Below are 20,874 nucleotides of genomic sequence, written 5' to 3'. Positions count from 1 at the left end.
TAGTTTAAATCTTCTTTTCTAAACTCTCTTACACTGCTCACAATATCCCAGGTAAATTGTAACATTAATGGTGGAATTTCCTCCCCAGCACCTTTGAGACAGAACCTACCGAGAGATGTGTTGCGGTTGCTGAGTGCTTTTAACACAAAGGGGTGTGTGCGGATACCGGTAAAGGCCTGAATCAAATTTAACCCTCATCATGCATGGGGAATTTACACACAGGGCAGCGAGACCCTGCGGAAATAATTTTCTTTTCACATGGTGGAAAAATCCAAGAGGCAAAATGAAAACGAAACAAATCCTGTAACATCTCCAGCTAAATTCACCATTAAACTACGGATTATGTAGATGTGTGTAAATACTGATGTTAACTTTCTAGACACTTTTTTTTTACTTTAATAAATAAGCCGAGAATAACTGATGATATTTCGAACTGAAAGTGACAATGCATTTGCCACTAAAGAATTGCCGTTTTGATTATTGTTTGAAGATAATGCAGTCAAAGAAATTATACTACAGATATCACTTTCCTCCTCCCAAGTATACAGTCTATTAATTTGAATAATACAAGAATTACAGTCCCCTTCCCACCTTTGTTTAAACCTCAATCTCTTGCCGGTACCTGCGAAGAGGGGCAGTGCCAAACCAAGCAGGCGACATAGTAACTTGGAGGTCACTTGTTGTCTTCCTGCCAATGTACACAACAAAGGGTTTACCGACTGAAAAGGGCCATCATATGGAAAGGGGAGAAGTCCAGAAGGAGTTTGATGATATGTACTAAATGAAATTAAGCTTTTGTTTGAAGTTCAGTCGTAATGTGAGGACTTTGACTGACAGCAGTATTGTGGTGTCAGTTCCGTGGGGAACCCTCTATCTCAATGAAAAAAGACATAAAGAAGTCCGGTGTCAAAATGACCAAAGGGTTACAATATATGGGAGCTGTTTTGACATAAATCTAGGCTCAGTTACAACACTGGCTGTGATGAATTGTCGGCTTGGCCAGTCTGTCTACCTTTCCTGTGACTAGAACTTAGTAGTCTCAGGGGACCATTATAAGCAAGGCAGCAGAGGGGAAAATATGCTGGTAATATTTGGGCTGCCCTGGAAATCCATCAGAGAATTCCAGTGTATCACTGTATGGGCATGGCAAATCCACAACTGAATCCACGTTATGTGAAAGGAGAAGTTATGTTTTGTGACATACGTAGATGATCGTCGATGAACTAGCCAATACTAATGTGCTGCAGAGATTGGGGCTGGCAACAAAATTTCAAGACACAATTTAAAGTGTGTCACTTAAGTTTCAAATGGGTAGCCACAGCGCATGCATGAGATGCTGCTTGTTATCTGTATTAGTCTATCTCAGCTGCTTCCTCACACAACAGAACACACTTTGGTCAGGTTAGTCGCCAGACGTTTGGACGGTGGTCTGTTTTTTTTCTTGTTGCAAGGGAATTTTGACCATGTTTAGAATTTCCTTGTGACAAAGAAAATCCCTAAAACTGTCGGCAAATGTTTCAATGCAAAAATCAATTCACAAATTATTAATATTATAAGAATATTTTTTAAAGCACCCGAATGACATACGGACACATGATCAGGGGTAGAAGATGCTCTCCAAGTGGAGATCCTTTGAAATGCACTTTGGCGCACTTTAAAACTGTTTTAATGCTGAATAACGTAAACAAACTATTGTCTCTCCCATGCGCTATTTTGAACGAGTACGGACAGTGTTGAATGGTGAGGTTGTGCACGGAGGATGCTTCACAGCAAATGACAGAATTCGATTGGAGGGTTCGTTTTGAACAGAGGCTCAGCAGCGGTGAAGGCTGTGCTCTCCAGACTCACTTTCTTAGTGACTGTGGCTTGCCAGGCCAAAACAAGTCAGCTGTAGTCACTCCCACTAGAGAAAACCTAGAAAAATACCAAAAGAAAGGAAACTCTACCTATAGAGTTTTGCTGTGCACGAAAATGAGGCCACTGCAGTTACTTATATACATATATGTGTGTTTGAAATACTGTATGTACTGGACTTTTGGAATCCACCAATGTCCAAGATAACAGAAAAAACAATTCAGAATTTTCTCATTTTATGTTTAAAAAAAACATAATCGAGATGCAAATTGCTGCAGCCAGCAGTTGAGCCTTTCTACAGATTTCACAATCTTACTCTAAGTGGGTTAAAAAAGCTTGTAATTGTCTAGGTCCTGTTACTGTCCCTCTTTATATCCCCAATAAAATGTTTTCAGACACTTTTAATATGCACACTTATCTTTCCTTCATCAAGCTACTGTATGAAACATTTCCATGTGTGCTACAACAAAGATACAGTATCTGGCGGTCCATCCATCTAAAATTCTGCTCCAGATGAAAACCAAACATGGAAGAAATCACAACTTATCTTAAAAACGTCTGCATGCTAAATTAACAGCATATATTGAAGGTCCCTGTTATTCATGGGCGATAAAGACCAAACTAGGCTGCGTTAAGCCGATTCAAGCACATAAATGATACAATTTGTGATAGCAATAACCTGAACTGTGCATTGTTTAAATCCTGCAGACTCACGTGCAAGAATATGCTAAAGAAACAGTGCCCGCAACTAGCGTGAAATAATTTGTCCATCTATTTTATTTAATGGTGGCTCGGTGTTGCACTGGTTAGCATGTCCGCCTCACAGTTCGAAGGGTGCGAGTTTGATTCCACCTCCGGCCCTCCCTGTGTGGAATTTGCATGTTCACCCTCTGCCTGCGTGGGCTTTCTCCGGGCACTCTGGTTTCCTCCCACATCCCAAAAACATGCATGGTAGGCTGATTGAGCACTCCAAATTTCCCGTAGGTGTGAGTGCAAGTGTGGATGGTTGTTCGTCTCTCTGTGCCCTGCGATTGGCTGGCAACCAGTTCAGGGTGTCCCCCGCCTACTGCCCGATGACGGCTGGGATAGGCTCCAGCCGCCTACTGATGACTTCTGGGATAGGCTGGGATAGGCTCCAGCATGCCCGCGAACCCATAGGCACAAGCGGTACAGAAAATGGATGGATGGATGGATGGATAGATATTTTATTTAAGGATTGTTATCAATAAAAAGGATGTCACGCTTGACACACAGCTTACTTGGTCGTCGTAGAATAAAAAAAAAAAGAAAAGAGTATTTAAAAAGATAACATTAGCTTTTTTGGCGAACAAATTGAACTTCCGGTTCAACCTGCTAAAGTCGTTCTGCAAAGTTACAGTAGTAGATCGTGAGTGTCACCTTATTTTTTAATGACGACGAATCATCAATAATAGACAGCATGTGACTCAATGAAAGGATATTTTTGTTCTTTTACATTCTGTCAGTTTATTAGTAATAACTGTTTTTGAAGCTAAATCTTTGAATTCGTAGTTATTTTCACCCAGAAGGAGAAATGTTTAAAAGCAGCATCTATTCTCTCTAGAGGTTTTCCTTCTCTGGTTAATGGAAATGTCAGTTATCATTTCTTCCTCGTGTTTGTGTTCCCTCTATTCATTAGTCTTCCATCTTCAAACTGTCAGTCTTGCCAGCGCCCTCCTCGTTGAGAAGCTGCTTTTATGTGCCTTGGCTCAGCAATATGCCAGACATGTGCCAGATCTCCAGAGACCTCTGCATTATCACTGGGGGACAGATAACCATAACGTGGTCCAGAGGTGCTTGGGATCACTTTGGTTCTCTGTTTGTTGACAGACTGTCACCTGATGCTCTAAAGAAATAGCTCACCTGTTTCTCTTCTATTGTATTTTGCCTTTTATCAGTACCCTGCAGCCTTAGCAGCCAGACACTGCGCTGTATATTGTTAGATTTTGGATGTGGGGCTGATGCTGGTATTTCATGGACTGTTGTGACAGCTGACATTTTCAGAAAACCAGGGCAAGGCATTACCATGGGAGACACAGACTTGGAGAGTGGTGAGTGCAGAAAACCAGGGCAAGGCATTACCATGGGAGACACAGACTTGGAGCGTGGTGAGTGATAGAGATCTTTCACAATGGAAGATGACAGGGCTCAAACCTTCACTAACAGGTTGAATTTAATATTGTATATTGTGGAAAATTGACTTTTTGACATTTGTATACAATAGCTGTGTCTCTGGAATGTTTATTCACCCAGAAAAACAACCCAGTAAATCTTGAGTTCATTTAGCTTATCTTTCTGAAAAAGGGTCTGTCAATGAGCTGTTCTGGACATCAACCCCACTAAACAGATATGGAGAGATATGGGTTGGATAAAAGTAAATGCGCCACTTTGTATAGTAAGGAGAGTTGTTTTGTGGGGTGCACAGATTAGCTTCTTATAAACGACACTTGCTTGGTTGCTCAGTAACGTTGTTGGTATAGTGGGGAGCAATCGGTGTTCAGGTTTGGCAATTTGTCCATGCGCCACAAAAAATGTTTTCATTGTGTTTAAGGATGCTCACAAGTAAGCAGCCAGCTGCCGAGAACAAAGCAAGACATACTATACTGTCAGGATCGGAATGGAGCAGGGCGACCAAATGCAGCTTGGACCAGGGTATATTGAGGGAAAAGATAATTGGAAGGGAGGATGAGGGGAACAAACCAACAGGAACTGGCAAACTAACATCACTTAACGGACCGACCATCACAGGGACGGAAGGCGTATACATTGTCTTCACGCGTCACGTATTTGGTTTTTTTATTCTGTTTTTTTTAATTGAAGCAATCCACCAGACTCAAAGGGTGTAGTAGTATTTATTTATTCATGTATTAGTTTATTTATTAAATCCATCAAAATAAAGTACCGTATTTTCCGCACTATTAGGCGCACTTAAAAACTTAAAATTTACTCAAAAAACCACAGGGCACCTTATAATGCAGAGCGCCTTATATTTGGATCAATTGATGAATTTGTTGATCCATACTGGTTGTACACAGCGCTCTGAAACATTACGTTTTAGTACGACTAATAAATTACAAGGTTGCATCGCTTCCCAGCATTACAGCAACCGTGGTCAGGGGGCGTCACTGAATAGCTGTTGTACCCGCGAGGCTATTTCATTTCAAAACAGGCTGTTCCGTTAATGTTTTCGAGTACGTTTACGGATCAATATCCAACGGAATCTTAAATAAGCAGCACCAATGTGTTAACCAACCAGCTCAGTGACCTAGTGGTAGAGTGTCCGCCCTGAGACTGGAAGGTTGTGGGTTCAAACCCCGGTCGGGTCATACCAAAGACTATAAAAATGGGACTCATTGCCTCCCTGCTTGGCACTCAGCATTAAGGGTTGGAATTGGGGGGTTAGATGACCAAATGATTCCCGAGCGCGGCACCGCTGCTGCTCACTGCTCCCCTCTCCCCGAGGGGATGGATCAAAATCACACGGGGATGGGTTAAATGCAGAGAACAAATTTCACCCCGCCCAGATGTGTGTGTGACGATCATTGGGACTTTAACTTTTAACTTTAAATCAATTTTAGTAACTTCAGTCGGTTCCGATCACTTTTATGGGAGAGTGTTTGAGAAACGTGATTGTTTACAGGGGGCTGCCACGACACTTTGCTGAGGCTCATGGGAGTCTGTGAGCTGTGGCTCATGGGAGTTTGCAGGTGGCTAATGCTATAATGATAGCTGCTATACACACGAGGCTATTTCATCTCAAAATAGGCTGCTCCGTTAATGTTTCGAATAAATTTACGGATCGATATAGAAAGGAAACATACGTAAGCAGTACCAATGTGTTAGATCGAACTTTAGTCAGTTCCCATCATTTTATAGGAGATAGTTTGAGAAACGCGATTGTTTACAGGGGACTGCCACGACACTTTGCTGAGGCTCAATGGGAGTCTGCGAGCTGAGGCTCATGGGAGTTTGCGGGTGGCTAATGCTATAATGATAGCTGCTATACGCATGAGGCTATTTCATCTCAAAATAGGCTGCTCCGTTAATGTTTCGAGTAAATTTACGGATCGATATGGAAGGGAAACATAAGTGAGCGGTACCAATGTGTTAGATCGAACTTTAGTCAGTTCCGATCATTTTATAGGAAATAGTTTGAGAAACGTGATTGTTTACAGAGGGCTCATTGGTTATTGGCTAGTGGATGCATACCGCAACCCTAGTCAACCTCAGTTTGTTGCTGTATATGTCATGTTTCGTCCCCGGTTTTGTTAGGTGTCTAGGTTGCCATGGTTTCTGTTCGGGTTCTGTCATGTCTCATCCCCAGTTTTGTTAGGGGTCTAGGTTGCCATGGTTTCTGTTCGGGTTCTGTCATGTCTCGTCCCCAGTTTTGCTATGTGTCTGGGTTGCCATAGTTTCTGTTCGCGTCGCCCCTCCCATCCTGTGTCATCATGTCCATAGTATGTCAGTGTCTGTGTGCTCGCCCCACCCTTCCTGTGTGCCCTTGATTAGTGTAATCACGCTCACCTGCCTCTTGTTGCCTGTGTTGTATTTAAGTTCTGTTTATGTGCCACTCGATGTCGGAGCATTGCGGACAATGCACGTGTCACTGTCATGAGGCTGTTTGGTTCCTGTATTTTGTTTCACGTTTCTGTCGGTCAGTCCTGTTAGTTTTTATGTTAAGTCACGTCGGTTTGCCGAGTCTGTCTTTTGAGTTTGCTGCAATAAACCCTGGTCCAAGCTGCACTTGGTCGCCCTGCTCCATTTCTACTGACAGTATAGCTTCTATTTTATGCGCCTTTAATCCGGTGCGCCCTATATATGAAATCATTTCTAAAATAAAAAAATCAACGAGGGTGCACCTTTTGGTGCGAAAAATACGGTAAGCAAGATTCGGTTATGAGGCTGGAGCAGATTATCGGTAATTCCATTCATTTTAATGAGAGAAACTGCCTTTGGTTCGTGAACAGTCTTGCAATGAACTACTAAGTGAGTGAGCCAATATTTCACTGTCCTCACCATCATCTTTAAGTCATGTTTTTGATGTTACTGCAAAGCACCAATTAGCTTGCCTATTGCTTTCTTATTCTTCAATGTTTTCAAGTGGCAGTGGATACCCAGTGCTTACTAACCATTAAGATTTACGTCTTACATTAAAGATTTCTTTTCTCAGATGGGGAGAAGACACTCCACTGGAAGATATTTCAGATGCATATGTAATAAGAAAATGTTCAGCTTTTTGAATGCATTTTGTGATGCATCAAGACATCAAATGCAGTCATTCATTGAGAAAGTCTTGTATTGTATTGTATTGTATGTATTTGAAATGCACCACACATATTACTAGATTACAAACTAAATTGCACATTATTATATTGTGATCATACACACACGCATGCACACACGCACCCACGCACGTATGCACGCACAAACACACACGCACGCACACACACACACGCACACACACACACACACACACACAGAAAGAAAAACACACACACACACAGAAACAAATCAATGATAACAAAGCATTTGAGATGAAGGTGAATGATTATTTGTTTTTGGAAAAGCCGTATTGACCCCGAGTCTCTTCTTTGTGTCTTTTTTCTTCTCCAGATGGTAACAAGAACAAAGAAGATTTTTGTGGGAGGAATATCAGCCAACACGGTAATTGAGGATGTGAAGCATTACTTTGAACAATTTGGCAAGGTAAGACCATTTAGATGATCTCTTCATGCTCACTTTCAGTCTTTACAGTCAAGTTGAATCAATTTTGTTCATACAGCACCAATTTATGCAACACAGTATCGAAAGGCGGCAAAGCTGAACCAAACAAATTCACAGCTTTTGGATGTTTATTTAATAATAATAATAATAATTCATTTCATTTATATAGCGCTTTTCAATGACCCAAAGACGCTTTTACAGGGAATAAAAAGGGTGAGGACGTACGGGGGGTGGGGGGGGAGAGAAAATAGGATATAGTTAATAACAGGACATCGGTCAGCAGTGCGAAGGAGATGGGTTGAGGAGCAGGAGGGGCGGGAGCGGAGGTTGTTGAGGTTGGCAGTACGGGAGGTGGGGGTGACGGGGGGTTGGTAGTCCAGAAAGAGGAGATGGGTGAGCCATCGGGGAAGTGCCGGTCCAGATGTAGCGGCGACGGCGAAGGATCCCAGCCTCGTGTGAAAGCAGCAGTGGACCAGGTGGTGATGCCGGTCGACCTCGACTGCACCCACTCGAACGGCAGGCCCCAACGCACCACGGCGGCACACAGCAGAGCCACGGTTGGCGAGCCCGCTGGGAGTAGAGCCCGTCCCCCGAGAACGCCGGACGTAAGGCCAGAGAGCCGGGCCAGAGCTGCCGTCGAGTCCACAGCAGGCGGCCACAGGCTCAGAGTCGGGAGGCAGGAGGGTCCGGTGGTGGTTTTGGCCAGTTGGCTGTTGGCTAGCTGGCTAACGTAGCTGGTAGTCCGAGGGAGAGGAAACAGATAGGTGAGAGCGGAGCTGCGGGGATGCGAGGTGGATGGAAGACAACACGAGAAAAATAAAAGAAGAGACGGGTGCACTGAAAACGGGAAAACGAAAAACAAGTAACGGACACGGTTCGGGACAGAAGCGGCAGTCAACAGATCTGACGCCAGCGTTGCTCTAACCCGGAAGACAACAGACGGTGGGGGAGGAGACAAGATGGGAGGTTGATGCCTCAGCAAAACAAGTCAAAGAGCGTGGCTGGACATTTGTTGCTGTTTGAATTTTGATGCTGATCTAATTTAGATAAGTTATATTTAGATAATACAGTAAACATGTAAATGTAAACCTATGACCTATGAAACAATGTCCATCATTGTTTGATGTTGAGGACTGTTCATTCGTATGATCATCAATATGATTGCAACATTGGTTCGAACCTCGGGCAGGACCTGGCCAGATGACACATGCGTAAGTTACAAGATACAATAAGCGCCTCAGTTTTTGATCCAAGAGTGACTTCAGACACGACATGCTAACACTGTTGAAAAAATTAATGCGGGTTAATGTAACTGTAACTACATCGCCCATAAACATCCATTCAGGGTAGGGGTGGGCCTTCGGGCAGCAAGAACTAACCCTCAAACCACACATTGAACAATTGAAAAAATTAAAAAATAACTAAGTAGTAGGAGTTGCTGATGGTGTAGAGGTACACTCGCCTGACTTGTGTGCGGGAAGCGTGGGATCGATTACAGCTCAGTGAAGGTGTGCATGTGGGTATGATTGGTTGTTTGTCTGTGACTGGCTGGCGACTAGTTAAGGGTGTAGTATGCCTTTTCGTCTGATGCCAGATTTGATAGGCTTTCAGCACCCACAACCCTGAACAGGATGAGCAGTGTTGAAACTGGATGGGTGGATGGAAGTAAGTAGTAAAATAAAAAGAGAATGGGGGGGATTATAAACATGTTTCACCTACTACAGTGGACCCCCATTTTTTATTTAATATTTTTATTTTTATTTAATTATCTTTGTTGTGCTTTTTTTTGAGGGGGAGGATGAGTGTGATTTCTTTGTAGTTGCAACACACCCTCCAGCCTTCTTAAAAAAGGGCTGACCACCACCCTGGTCTGCCAATCCAGGGGCACTGTCCATGATGTCCATGCGACATTGTAGAGGCATGTCAACTAGGATAGCCCCACAACATCCAGAGCCTTTAGGAACTCCAGGCGGATCTCATCCACTCCTGGGGCCTTGTCACTGAGGAGCTTTTTCACCACCTCTGTGACTTCAAACCCAGCGATAGAAGCGTTTCAGATTCTTCAGGCTCTGCTTCCTCAATAGAATGTGAGTCAGTGGAATTGAGGAAGTGTTTTCCCACCAATTCACAACATCCCGAGTTGAGGTCAGCTGGACCCCATCACCACTATACATACACGGTGTTAATAGTGCACTGCTTTCCTTCCCTGAGATAGTGGACCCGAATTTCCGCAAAGTCGTCTGGAAGTCATTTTCCATGATCTTGCTGAACTACTTCTATGCCCGAGTTTTTTCTTTAGTGACAGCCGATGCTGGGTTTCACTTGGCTATTCGGTATTTGTTAGCTGTTTCTGGTGTCCCACAGCCCAAAAAGGCCGGATGGGACTCTTTCTTCAGCTTGACCGCATCCCTTACCGTGTCTACCAGCGGGTTCAGGTGGACTGTGGACTGTGGGTGAAAGGCGACTCCAGCCTGGATTGGCTGCCGATCAGCCACAGAGAACATATACCATAGACAGAAAATCATTGATACATCCATTGAGATTGAACTAATCCCATAGTGGATGTGCGAAGTTCTCTTTTGTATCATTGCATCCCTAGTAGGCATTACATAAAACGTGGGTTTCTAAAATGCATCAGAGTTGTTTGCCGTGAGCATTCGTGGTGTATCTGCAGAGGGAGAATGTGCTAAACATTTCCAAGCAAGCCCCACCGTACTGTAAATGCAACAACCGCACTGTACATGTTCTCGAGGTTACGTTAGACAGTGTCACGTCTTCGCTCCGCTATAGATGGATGGATGGATGGATGGATGGATGGATGGATGGATGGATGGATGGATGGATGGATGGATGGATGGATGGACGGGCAGACGGATAGCTTCTAAAGCAATTTGAACCAATAATTTCTGCCTCAAAACTCCCTTAATCAATTAGACAATGAAGTTCTCAACCATAATTGACTATCTTTTTCCATTTGTCTTTTTTTACATGTCACCCACAGTGGTTGGAAATCATAACAAGCATACTTTGACAAACCGTCATGATCGTTGCCCAAGACTCAAACCCGCAAGATCTGTATATACCTTGTTGAAAGCCGAATGCACTAACCACTAACTTGATCTGCCAACTCAGTAGCCAGCACCATCTTTTCAGAATCTTGATAGAGTGAGGTTTGCCTTACATACATTTTGTGCAACTGAGCTGACATCCGCCACACAAATATGAATTTAGATAGTTTCAATGTAGACAGTAAAAGTAAAAGCCAATTGTAACCATTCACACACATACACACCTCCAGACAATTTGGAGTGGTCAGTCGGCCTACCATGCATGTCTTTGGAATGTGGGAGGAAACCGGAGTACCCGGAGGAAACCCACGCAAGCACGGGGAAAACACAGTAAGGCCAGAACCAAAGGCCAGGACCAAAACCTTGCACCTCTGAACTGTGAGGCTGACGTGCTAACCAGTGCTCCACCATGCTGCCCTAATAGGTACATATATTGGACCTTATTTCCAAGCCACTGCCTGTGTTAAAATGAGTGGAAAGCATCTGGAAGAGCATCCAAAACTATGCCAAACTTTTAATTACTGTGCCAACATTACAAGACGTATGGTCTTTAAATGTCTGTATGAATGGCATATAATGAACACCAGAAATGCCTTGGGGGGCTGGGGGGTATGTGTTGACCATTTTTAGAAGTCGATTTGGTCCACTTTCTTCCCCCAGCCTGCGCCTTGGGTTAAGTGTGGGAGTCAGGACTTGACAGGGGCAAGACTCCTGATTCCAAGTAGATAGTATGAATTAATGAATATTATCTGGGTATTATCAACACTTATTCTTGTATTCTTCTGTAAAGTGGAGAGTAGACTGTTGATTCAAATCATCTTGAACTTTCTGATACATTATACACTACCGTTCAAAAGTTTGGGGTCACAAAATTGTTTGGGTGGGAACGGTAGTGTAAATATTATTATAATAAAATATTATGAATTAAATATTATAAATGATATCTTATTTGTATAAGATTATAAAAAATCTATGAATATAAGTATACATATATATTATAAGATTTTTTACACAGAAGATTATATATATAATCTATAAATAATTATCTAAATAAATATATACACTACCGTTCAAAAGTTTGGGGTCACCCAAACAATTTTGTGACCCCAAACTTTTGAACGGTAGTGTATATCCCTACATTGGTGACCCTGACCTGAGCATTTTCAACACCAAAAGTAACAACTACCTGGCACTGCCTACAGCATTCAATGCAAACAAAATGATAGAGTTGCACAACTTTTGATAGCCGAACGAATGGTCGTGCTTTCAACACATTTAACCCTGGAGGAATCAAAGACTGACATGATGAATAATTAAAGAAATTACATAGGATGTGACAGAGAATTTTCATGTCATGGCCGCTTCCGGATGCCTCAATCATGGCCAGAGTGTTGATGCTGTTGGAGACTCCTCCTGATACTGTCAAGTAGATATGCACCATAAAAAAAAAAAGTGGCCCAAAATTGCAATTTTGTTTTGGTTGAAAAGACTTTACTGAAACAGCACAATCAAAACAGGATGTTGTGATAACTCAAGCAAATACCTTTAGCATTGTGCTCTGGCTAAGCAGTGCGAAATCCTGGTCTCTTTCGCAGCAAGCTGACTGCTTGGACTGCCATCAAGCTTCGGGTAAGATTAGATTTAGGAAAAAAAGCAGCCACTGCACTGTCATCAAGCTTGAGGTAAGATTAGATTTAGGAAAAAAAGTGGCCAATTAGACCTGGGTTTAACAAGCACTTCAGGGTGGCCCGTCCTCAGTATAGAGCTAAGAAATATGGGTCGTCGGCAGTTTGTTACTAAAACCTATTGTACTGATCTCCCTGTGCGTTGTGTACTTCGTGTACGTTGTCACAGTTCATCAGCCAGCCAAACTCATGTATAGAACACGTGAGCCAGGATTCAGAGCGTCTTGCTCCCTTTATTTCTGTTCAGTGTTAAACACAACGAGTGAAACTGCAAGTAAAACACAAACAGTTTCTTCTATGAATATTCTTATCTTATAAACAACAATAAAGTTATCCAATAAACAATGATAACTTACAGCCGTTGATTCCGTGAGGATAAGGAGAGGAGAAAGATTCGTTTAGATGACACAAGTAATGCTAACGTCTCAACTCATCAGTTGTCAAGTCGCTTCAACAAAAACATGCGCAGCTTCCGGTGCATTTCAAAATACATTTCCGGTTTGCTTCCGAACGACAAATAACCATTGTGTATGCTTCTTTTCATAGAAAACATTTCTTACGTCATGAAAACAATTCTGAGGGCAGAACACCTATGAACTCGAGATGAACTGATTGTTATGCACTGGCTCAAATTGCTAAAAAAAAGTTGAAAACAAGCAAACATAGATGGTAGATAATAGCATTAGGTGGCAACACAGCAATTGCAGACGCGACATCGTTCTCAGTGTTCGTGCAAACCCTGTCCGTGCATGTGTGAACAACATTCCTTCACAGTTAATTTTTGTTCATGGAGTTTCTAAAATAATCCTGGTAAAATATTATGAATTAAATATTATAAATGATATCTTATTTGTATAAGATTATAAAAAATCTATGAATATAAGTATACATATATATTATAAGATTTTTTACACAGAAGATTATATATATAATCTATAAATAATTATCTAAATAAATATATACACTACCGTTCAAAAGTTTGGGGTCACCCAAACAATTTTGTGACCCCAAACTTTTGAACGGTAGTGTATATCCCTACATTGGTGACCCTGACCTGAGCATTTTCAACACCAAAAGTAACAACTACCTGGCACTGCCTACAGCATTCAATGCAAACAAAATGATAGAGTTGCACAACTTTTGATAGCCGAACGAATGGTCGTGCTTTCAACACATTTAACCCTGGAGGAATCAAAGACTGACATGATGAATAATTAAAGAAATTACATAGGATGTGACAGAGAATTTTCATGTCATGGCCGCTTCCGGATGCCTCAATCATGGCCAGAGTGTTGATGCTGTTGGAGACTCCTCCTGATACTGTCAAGTAGATATGCACCATAAAAAAAAAAAGTGGCCCAAAATTGCAATTTTGTTTTGGTTGAAAAGACTTTACTGAAACAGCACAATCAAAACAGGATGTTGTGATAACTCAAGCAAATACCTTTAGCATTGTGCTCTGGCTAAGCAGTGCGAAATCCTGGTCTCTTTCGCAGCAAGCTGACTGCTTGGACTGCCATCAAGCTTCGGGTAAGATTAGATTTAGGAAAAAAAGCAGCCACTGCACTGTCATCAAGCTTGAGGTAAGATTAGATTTAGGAAAAAAAGTGGCCAATTAGACCTGGGTTTAACAAGCACTTCAGGGTGGCCCGTCCTCAGTATAGAGCTAAGAAATATGGGTCGTCGGCAGTTTGTTACTAAAACCTATTGTACTGATCTCCCTGTGCGTTGTGTACTTCGTGTACGTTGTCACAGTTCATCAGCCAGCCAAACTCATGTATAGAACACGTGAGCCAGGATTCAGAGCGTCTTGCTCCCTTTATTTCTGTTCAGTGTTAAACACAACGAGTGAAACTGCAAGTAAAACACAAACAGTTTCTTCTATGAATATTCTTATCTTATAAACAACAATAAAGTTATCCAATAAACAATGATAACTTACAGCCGTTGATTCCGTGAGGATAAGGAGAGGAGAAAGATTCGTTTAGATGACACAAGTAATGCTAACGTCTCAACTCATCAGTTGTCAAGTCGCTTCAACAAAAACATGCGCAGCTTCCGGTGCATTTCAAAATACATTTCCGGTTTGCTTCCGAACGACAAATAACCATTGTGTATGCTTCTTTTCATAGAAAACATTTCTTACGTCATGAAAACAATTCTGAGGGCAGAACACCTATGAACTCGAGATGAACTGATTGTTATGCACTGGCTCAAATTGCTAAAAAAAAGTTGAAAACAAGCAAACATAGATGGTAGATAATAGCATTAGGTGGCAACACAGCAATTGCAGACGCGACATCGTTCTCAGTGTTCGTGCAAACCCTGTCCGTGCATGTGTGAACAACATTCCTTCACAGTTAATTTTTGTTCATGGAGTTTCTAAAAAATATCTTTAATGTGTAATATTGGCTACTTCCTAAGTTGCTTACTGAAGTCCTGTAAACTTGCCGACGGCCATCTTGCGTTGTTATTCGCTAAGCAAGCTTAATGCAGGGCTCATACCTAACAGTTTTCACAGTTTCAGACTGAAGACAATGTCAGATAGAAGTTTTAAAGTTTTGCTGGATTCACATCGCGCCCCTGTCATCTCAATTATGTCAGGCAATTTTCCTAGTCCTGGCCACACAACAATACCAAACGTGTTCGATATTATAAGTCTTCCTGAGTTTGCCATGACATGACACCACCAACAACCAATAGAAGAGCTCTAACAAAACTGAAAACAGGAAACTACGTAAAAAAAATCAGCTTGGTCAAAGGGGAAACACCTGCAAAAACATGACTGATCATGATGGGAAAATTTTGCAATGTGGGAAAAAATGCCTGCAGTTGTAGTCTAGTAAATAGTGACCCTATAAAATTCAGACTTTGTAAAAACTCAGTTTGAGACTAGGCTGTAAACAAAAATGCTATAGCGTGTTTAAATGTGAGGTGTCAGATCTACAAATCTTCTCAGTGTTCTGATGTACAGGTAGCCTAACTCAAACTCGATTATAGTTAGACTGATTTCTTGCACCGTTTCACATTATTTTCTGTCTCCACAGCAAATATGCCACAATGTGTGGCAAACGGTTGTACCAATAAGTCTGGGAGAAGCACTACATGCACATTTCATTGGTAAGAATGCAATTATAAATTTTCTCTCACAAAGTATAGAATATATCTCTGAGTGCTACTCAAAGATTCATCTGCATCGTGTTTTCAGAACCATGAACAATGAAATGAAAGAACACCAAATTGATTCTATTTGCACGTTAATAATAGAAAACTTTCACTGAAATCTAAACAAAGCTAAGCAAAGTAAGTAGCAATTCACGATACTAAGATAATAAACTGTGAATGGTTGAGCCAGTGACGTTCTTTCCTTGCGAGGCTCTCGTTACGCTATACAGTAATCCTAGTTTACAACAGGCATTGATAAATATGTTTTCAGCAAAAAGCAAACAGAATTACGGCAACTGAAGATGTCTGCCCTCCTATGTCAGCCGCAAAAGCCGACTGTCAGACCAGGTTATTTTTAGATGTCCACTACTCACGGTGCACCTTGGTTGGTCACACGTGCTGATGTCTTGCTGAACTGAGCGGAGGTTGGCAGCAAGCCCAAAATGCCCCCACCACGGCAGCTGGCAAGAAGGCAGCATGGCAGCTGAGGACTCTCTCCCTAGCTGCCGTGAAACCCTGCACAACGCTCAGTATTTGTAGAGCTTTTGTATTTAATAATCAAGCATCAACTTGACATTTTATACTGCCAATTTTTTAACAGCCATACTTTTGTTATCACTTGACTTTATACAATCATATTACCAGGGTCCCCTGAGATGACACGTTCATCTATGGGTGACACTTTTTTTAGCACACATTACACAAGCATACACACACATTACATAGCACTACAGAAGGAACCAGGTAGCTCGCAAATAATTTTTTTCGGCCATGGTGTCCTGATTTTTGGTTTTTAGTTAGGCCCAAGAATTTTCCTTTTGGTATCTCTACTGTCAAATATGTGACTCGCAAGACTTTCTTTTTGTTGCAATTCAAACTGTCATTAATAGAGAAGGCAGACCACTTGCTGTCCCCAAACGGCCTCGGAGATACGTACGTAGGCTTTTCTGTTTACACACATCTTCCTGCACCAACACGCACAATGCTAACAAGTTCTCTACACTCTTCAATAAAAGATTATCATGATTTGGCTATGGAGGCGGACAGGATTTTCCTCGCTATCTGACACCAGTTTGTCAATGCACTACTTCCCTACCGGGGAACGTCTGCTCAGATCCCAAAGGAGTCTTTGAGAATTTGACCTGGGATAACCATAAGTAAACTTGTTCAAAAGCAGGTCAAAATGATTTATGCTTTAAAACAAACCTTCTTACTGTGTGCTCCTTTGTTCGCAAGAGATGGTTGAATATTGGGGTCTACTCCATTGTGTCATATTGTACGTGCACCAAGCACAGAGCAGTTAAGTAAAAGAAATGTAAATGATTATTTTATAAGGGCGGTGTGGCTCAGTGGTACAGTGTTGGTCTCCCAACATGAAGGTTTTGGGTTTAATCCCCATCCCTGGTGACCATGTCGAAGTATCCTTGAGCGAGACACTGAACGCTAGTTTGCTCCCATGTTGTACACCAGTTGTACAATGACAATAAAGGCATTCTTCTTCTCTTCTTTAACATTTGAACAGCTTCTCTAACTTAATACAAATTTCCATTCAGTTGAAAACTGGTACAAATGACCAATTGTATGTTGAAAATTCACTCTGAATGATGAACAACCATCAGTTAGTGTTACTAAGTGGCATGGTAGACACAAATGATGAGTTCACTTTTCAAAATACAAATTCCCAGCATCTGAACCATGCGCCCTTCAAATGCTGCTGACACACGCACAAGAATGCACTAAAGAAATAGTGCGTGAAAGTAGCATGAAATAATTTGTTGCCAATAAAAATAATCCCCACGTTTGGTACAGAGATGACTTGGACTTGGTTAATAGCTAATAGTGGTAGAGTGTCCGCCCTGAGACTGGAAGGTTGTGGGTTCAAACCCCGGCCGGGTCATACCAAAGGCTATAAAATGGGACCCATTGCCTCCTTGCTTGGCACTCAGCATTAAGGGTTGGAATTGGGGGGTTAGATGACCAAATGATTCCCGAGCGCGGCACCGCTGCTGCTCACTGCTCCCCTCTCCCCCAGGGGATGGATCAAAATCACAGGGGGATGGGTTAAATGCAGAGGACAAATTTCACCCCGCCCAGATGTGTGTGTGATGATCATTGGGACTTTAACTTTAAAAATCGAATTAAAATAATAAGCTTTTAATAAATAGTAAAACCATATTTTGCAGCAAAGGCATTGAAATTCTGGTTCAACATTCTCAAGTGGGCCTGCTGAAAGGATAGAGTGAATTACAATAGTAGATAGTATCTTCACTTTACGAATCGCGTGGGACTCAAACTGTATTGTGTTGCATTGACATTCTGCCAGCTTCCATCCATCCATCCATTTTCGGAACCGCTTTTCCTCACGAGAGTCGCGGGCGTGCTGGAGCCTATCCCAGCTGACTTCGGACAGTAGGTGGGGTACACCCTTCACAATTTACGGTCAGACTCACACCTACGGGGCAAGTTGGAGTAGTCAATTGGCCTACAATGCATGTCTTTGGAATGTGGTAGGAAACCGAGTACCTGGAGGAATCCCACGCAGGCACTAATTCAGATTGTGTGTTGTTTTCTTTAAGGCAATATGCTATAATGCGCTCATAGAATTAGAATTCAGTTTCAGAATTAGATGAGTGTGAGAACTGTATTTCTACCATTTTTACCAATTCTTAATTTCACTGGTCATGAGTACCGTTGGAAACAGGCACTCAGAGTTTGAAAATAATGAAGTGTTCATCAGTAGTATCTTTTATCAGGTACTTGATTGACTCATAACAGAATTAGAGAAGCGCTTTTCACAAACAAATAGCTCATCATTCTTGAAAGAGGAACCCCAGTTTGCTTTCGGCAAAACATTTGAGTTTGTTTTTGGGCAAAACATGCGTCAGATTTGGAAGACCTTAGGCATGAGCAAGACGGCTTTTTTAAGAAGGGAGAAAAGTGCAGAAGGAACTGCTGCTCAATTTTGTTTTGTTCTTGGAACCTTTCAAAGATGTTTTAGGTTAAGTAAAATTTCTATTGTGATTCCAGTGCACACAGCAACCTGTGAAAGAAGTTTCTCTGCCCTTAAATTAATCAAAACCCACCTCAGGACAACAATGGCAGTTTTGTGTCAAGGACAGCGCGTACCCTTAATATGGAAGACTTCATTAAACAGCTAAACTTTGCTTTTCTGAATGCTTCTGTTATTGTGAATAAGGTAGTGACGTGTGAAGTTCAGTTTTCATTTTTTACAGAACGTATTGTTGTATATTAAACTGTCTTGTATATTGAATATTGTTCAGCATATATAGTTTGTAAAATATAAATATATTGTAAACTGTACTTTTGTAATGTTTTGTGATTGTACAGTTAAGACTTACAGCCCCAACACCCAGCCACCCCAGCTTCTGCAGCGCCCCTCTTTGCCACCCCAGTGAAAAAAATCCTTGCTCCACCAATGATGGACCGATACAACTGTGCTAGTCTCACGTTCCTTTTTCACCAACAATATAAAATGCTCACATATTCAGTTTATTGTGAAGGCATTTTTTAATTCTCTCTTCTCAATTTATTCATGGTGTCCCAGTGCTGTGTGCTTAGAGGTTTGCGTTATCAGCATCACAAATCCCATGTGTCCTTCCTTGACTGAATGAGAGCTCTGGGAATGTGTGGTACTGTGAAAAGACAGTTTAATTGTTTTTGTTCCTCATGAGCTTCCCGTCGTAGGGAATGCTGATGAAGGATTGATATCTTTCTCTGCAGCATAATAGTTTTAAAATTATGGCGTATTTTGTCGGCTGAGGCTTTGTGTTCTAAATAGTGAATAACCGCTCCCTCTATTTTTTCTCCCAACACAATGATTTCTTTTGACAGTTCTGTACAACAATGATCATCATCACTATCTTCATTTCCTCTTCATTCTTAACTCAATTACACCAGCGACACTTTAATGACTATGTCAGCTGAAATATGCCACAATTCCGCTTGATTTTATTCTGCTGCTTGAATTTAATTTTCTATGCACATGCTCTTTGTGCATTGTAAATAAGGCAGCAGAAAAGAATCAAATTAAGAAGTGGTATCACTTTTAACAGTCCAGCCAGTTATTTTCCAGCATTGTCTCGGTAGATAAAAGCAGCCATGGGGCAATTTGCATTTATAAAGGCCTTCCTTGCTCTTTGCGGGTTTTGTTAAACCATTCTCTCTGCTTCTTCTAATAACAGAAGTACAAATTGCAGGCTGTGAGTGCGGACATGGAAGGATGATTGGAAATACTTTATACTAATTTGTCACATCATTTATTTTGAACAAAGTCATGCTAATCTGGTAGCTCTGAGGTTGTGGTAACTTACAGACTGAGACCTGGTGAGAGCTCACTCCAATACTTGGGACACGTTGATAAGACCAGCCACTGTGTGTGCATGTTTGCAAATGTGTGAGCGTGTGTACCCTTCAGTACCATGATGAATTACCTTCTTATCTGGCTGAGTCCAGAGAGGAGCACGTGGCAGCATAGGATTGACAAGGCTGGAAAGACGGCAGTAGTTGCTGGAGAAAGAGATGCCAAAAGCTGAGATGGGAGGTGGGGTGGCGGCATCAAAAAGATGGAATAGCTTTAACAGGTCAAAGGTGTTGCTGCTTGACAGATTGGTGTGGAGGTGCAGTGATGAACAATGAGCCATGTTTCATCCATTGTTTTATAAATTACTGCGCCAGTATGAGTAGAAAGAAATATTTTTGCTGGACATTTACTTTTACAGACGGAAAATATATATATTTTTAAATATATTTTTATTGTTCCTTTTGTCGCTAATACAACGAGAACGACAATTTTGCCTGGTGACATTACTGACGCATGGATAAAGCTCAACTCTGCTATTTTTCTTTATGTGTGAAGTATTTACAAGCATTTATATTGTACATTTTCATTTTTGTGAATTATACAATACTATAATACAAATTAATAATACAGTTCTCTTTGATAGTTAAATATAAGATAAGCGCTTGTCTTTGTTTGCAGATTATGACTGCAGATACTATAAATATCAAAAAAGTCAAAGTCAAAGTCTGCTTTATTGTCAATTTCTCCACGTCAAGACACACAGAGATCGAAATTGCGTTTCCCACTATCCCACGGTGACAAGACATATTACATATTATATATATATATATATATATATATATATATATATATATATATATATATATATATATATACGTATATATATATACTATATATATATATATATATATATATATATATATACATACATATATATACGTGTGTGTGTGTATGTATATATATTATATTATATTGGTCCACGGACAAACAAAACAATCAAGTAAACAATACAAAAAGTGAAAACAAGAAGGCACATACA

At 41.2% G+C, this 20,874-nt stretch overlaps 1 protein-coding gene across 5 annotated transcripts in view; it reads left to right on the top strand.

The window, feature by feature from the left end:
- msi2b (musashi RNA-binding protein 2b) overlaps nucleotides 1-20,874 on the top strand; it is a 145,482-nt gene that overhangs the window by 25,236 nt on the left and 99,372 nt on the right. For all 5 annotated transcript variants that reach the window (XM_037267496.1, XM_037267494.1, XM_037267498.1 and 2 more), the window contains exon 6: nucleotides 7,486-7,578. In XM_037267496.1, coding sequence (XP_037123391.1) covers nucleotides 7,486-7,578 — 93 coding nt within the window. The remainder of the gene's footprint in view (nucleotides 1-7,485; nucleotides 7,579-20,874) is intronic.

This window comes from Syngnathus acus, chromosome 13 (genome assembly GCF_901709675.1).
Source record: "Syngnathus acus chromosome 13, fSynAcu1.2, whole genome shotgun sequence".
In the NCBI taxonomy this organism is placed as follows: Eukaryota; Metazoa; Chordata; class Actinopteri; order Syngnathiformes; family Syngnathidae; genus Syngnathus; species Syngnathus acus.
The sequence above is the reverse complement of the archived record's forward strand: the minus strand, read 5'-3'. Positions and strand labels throughout refer to the sequence as shown.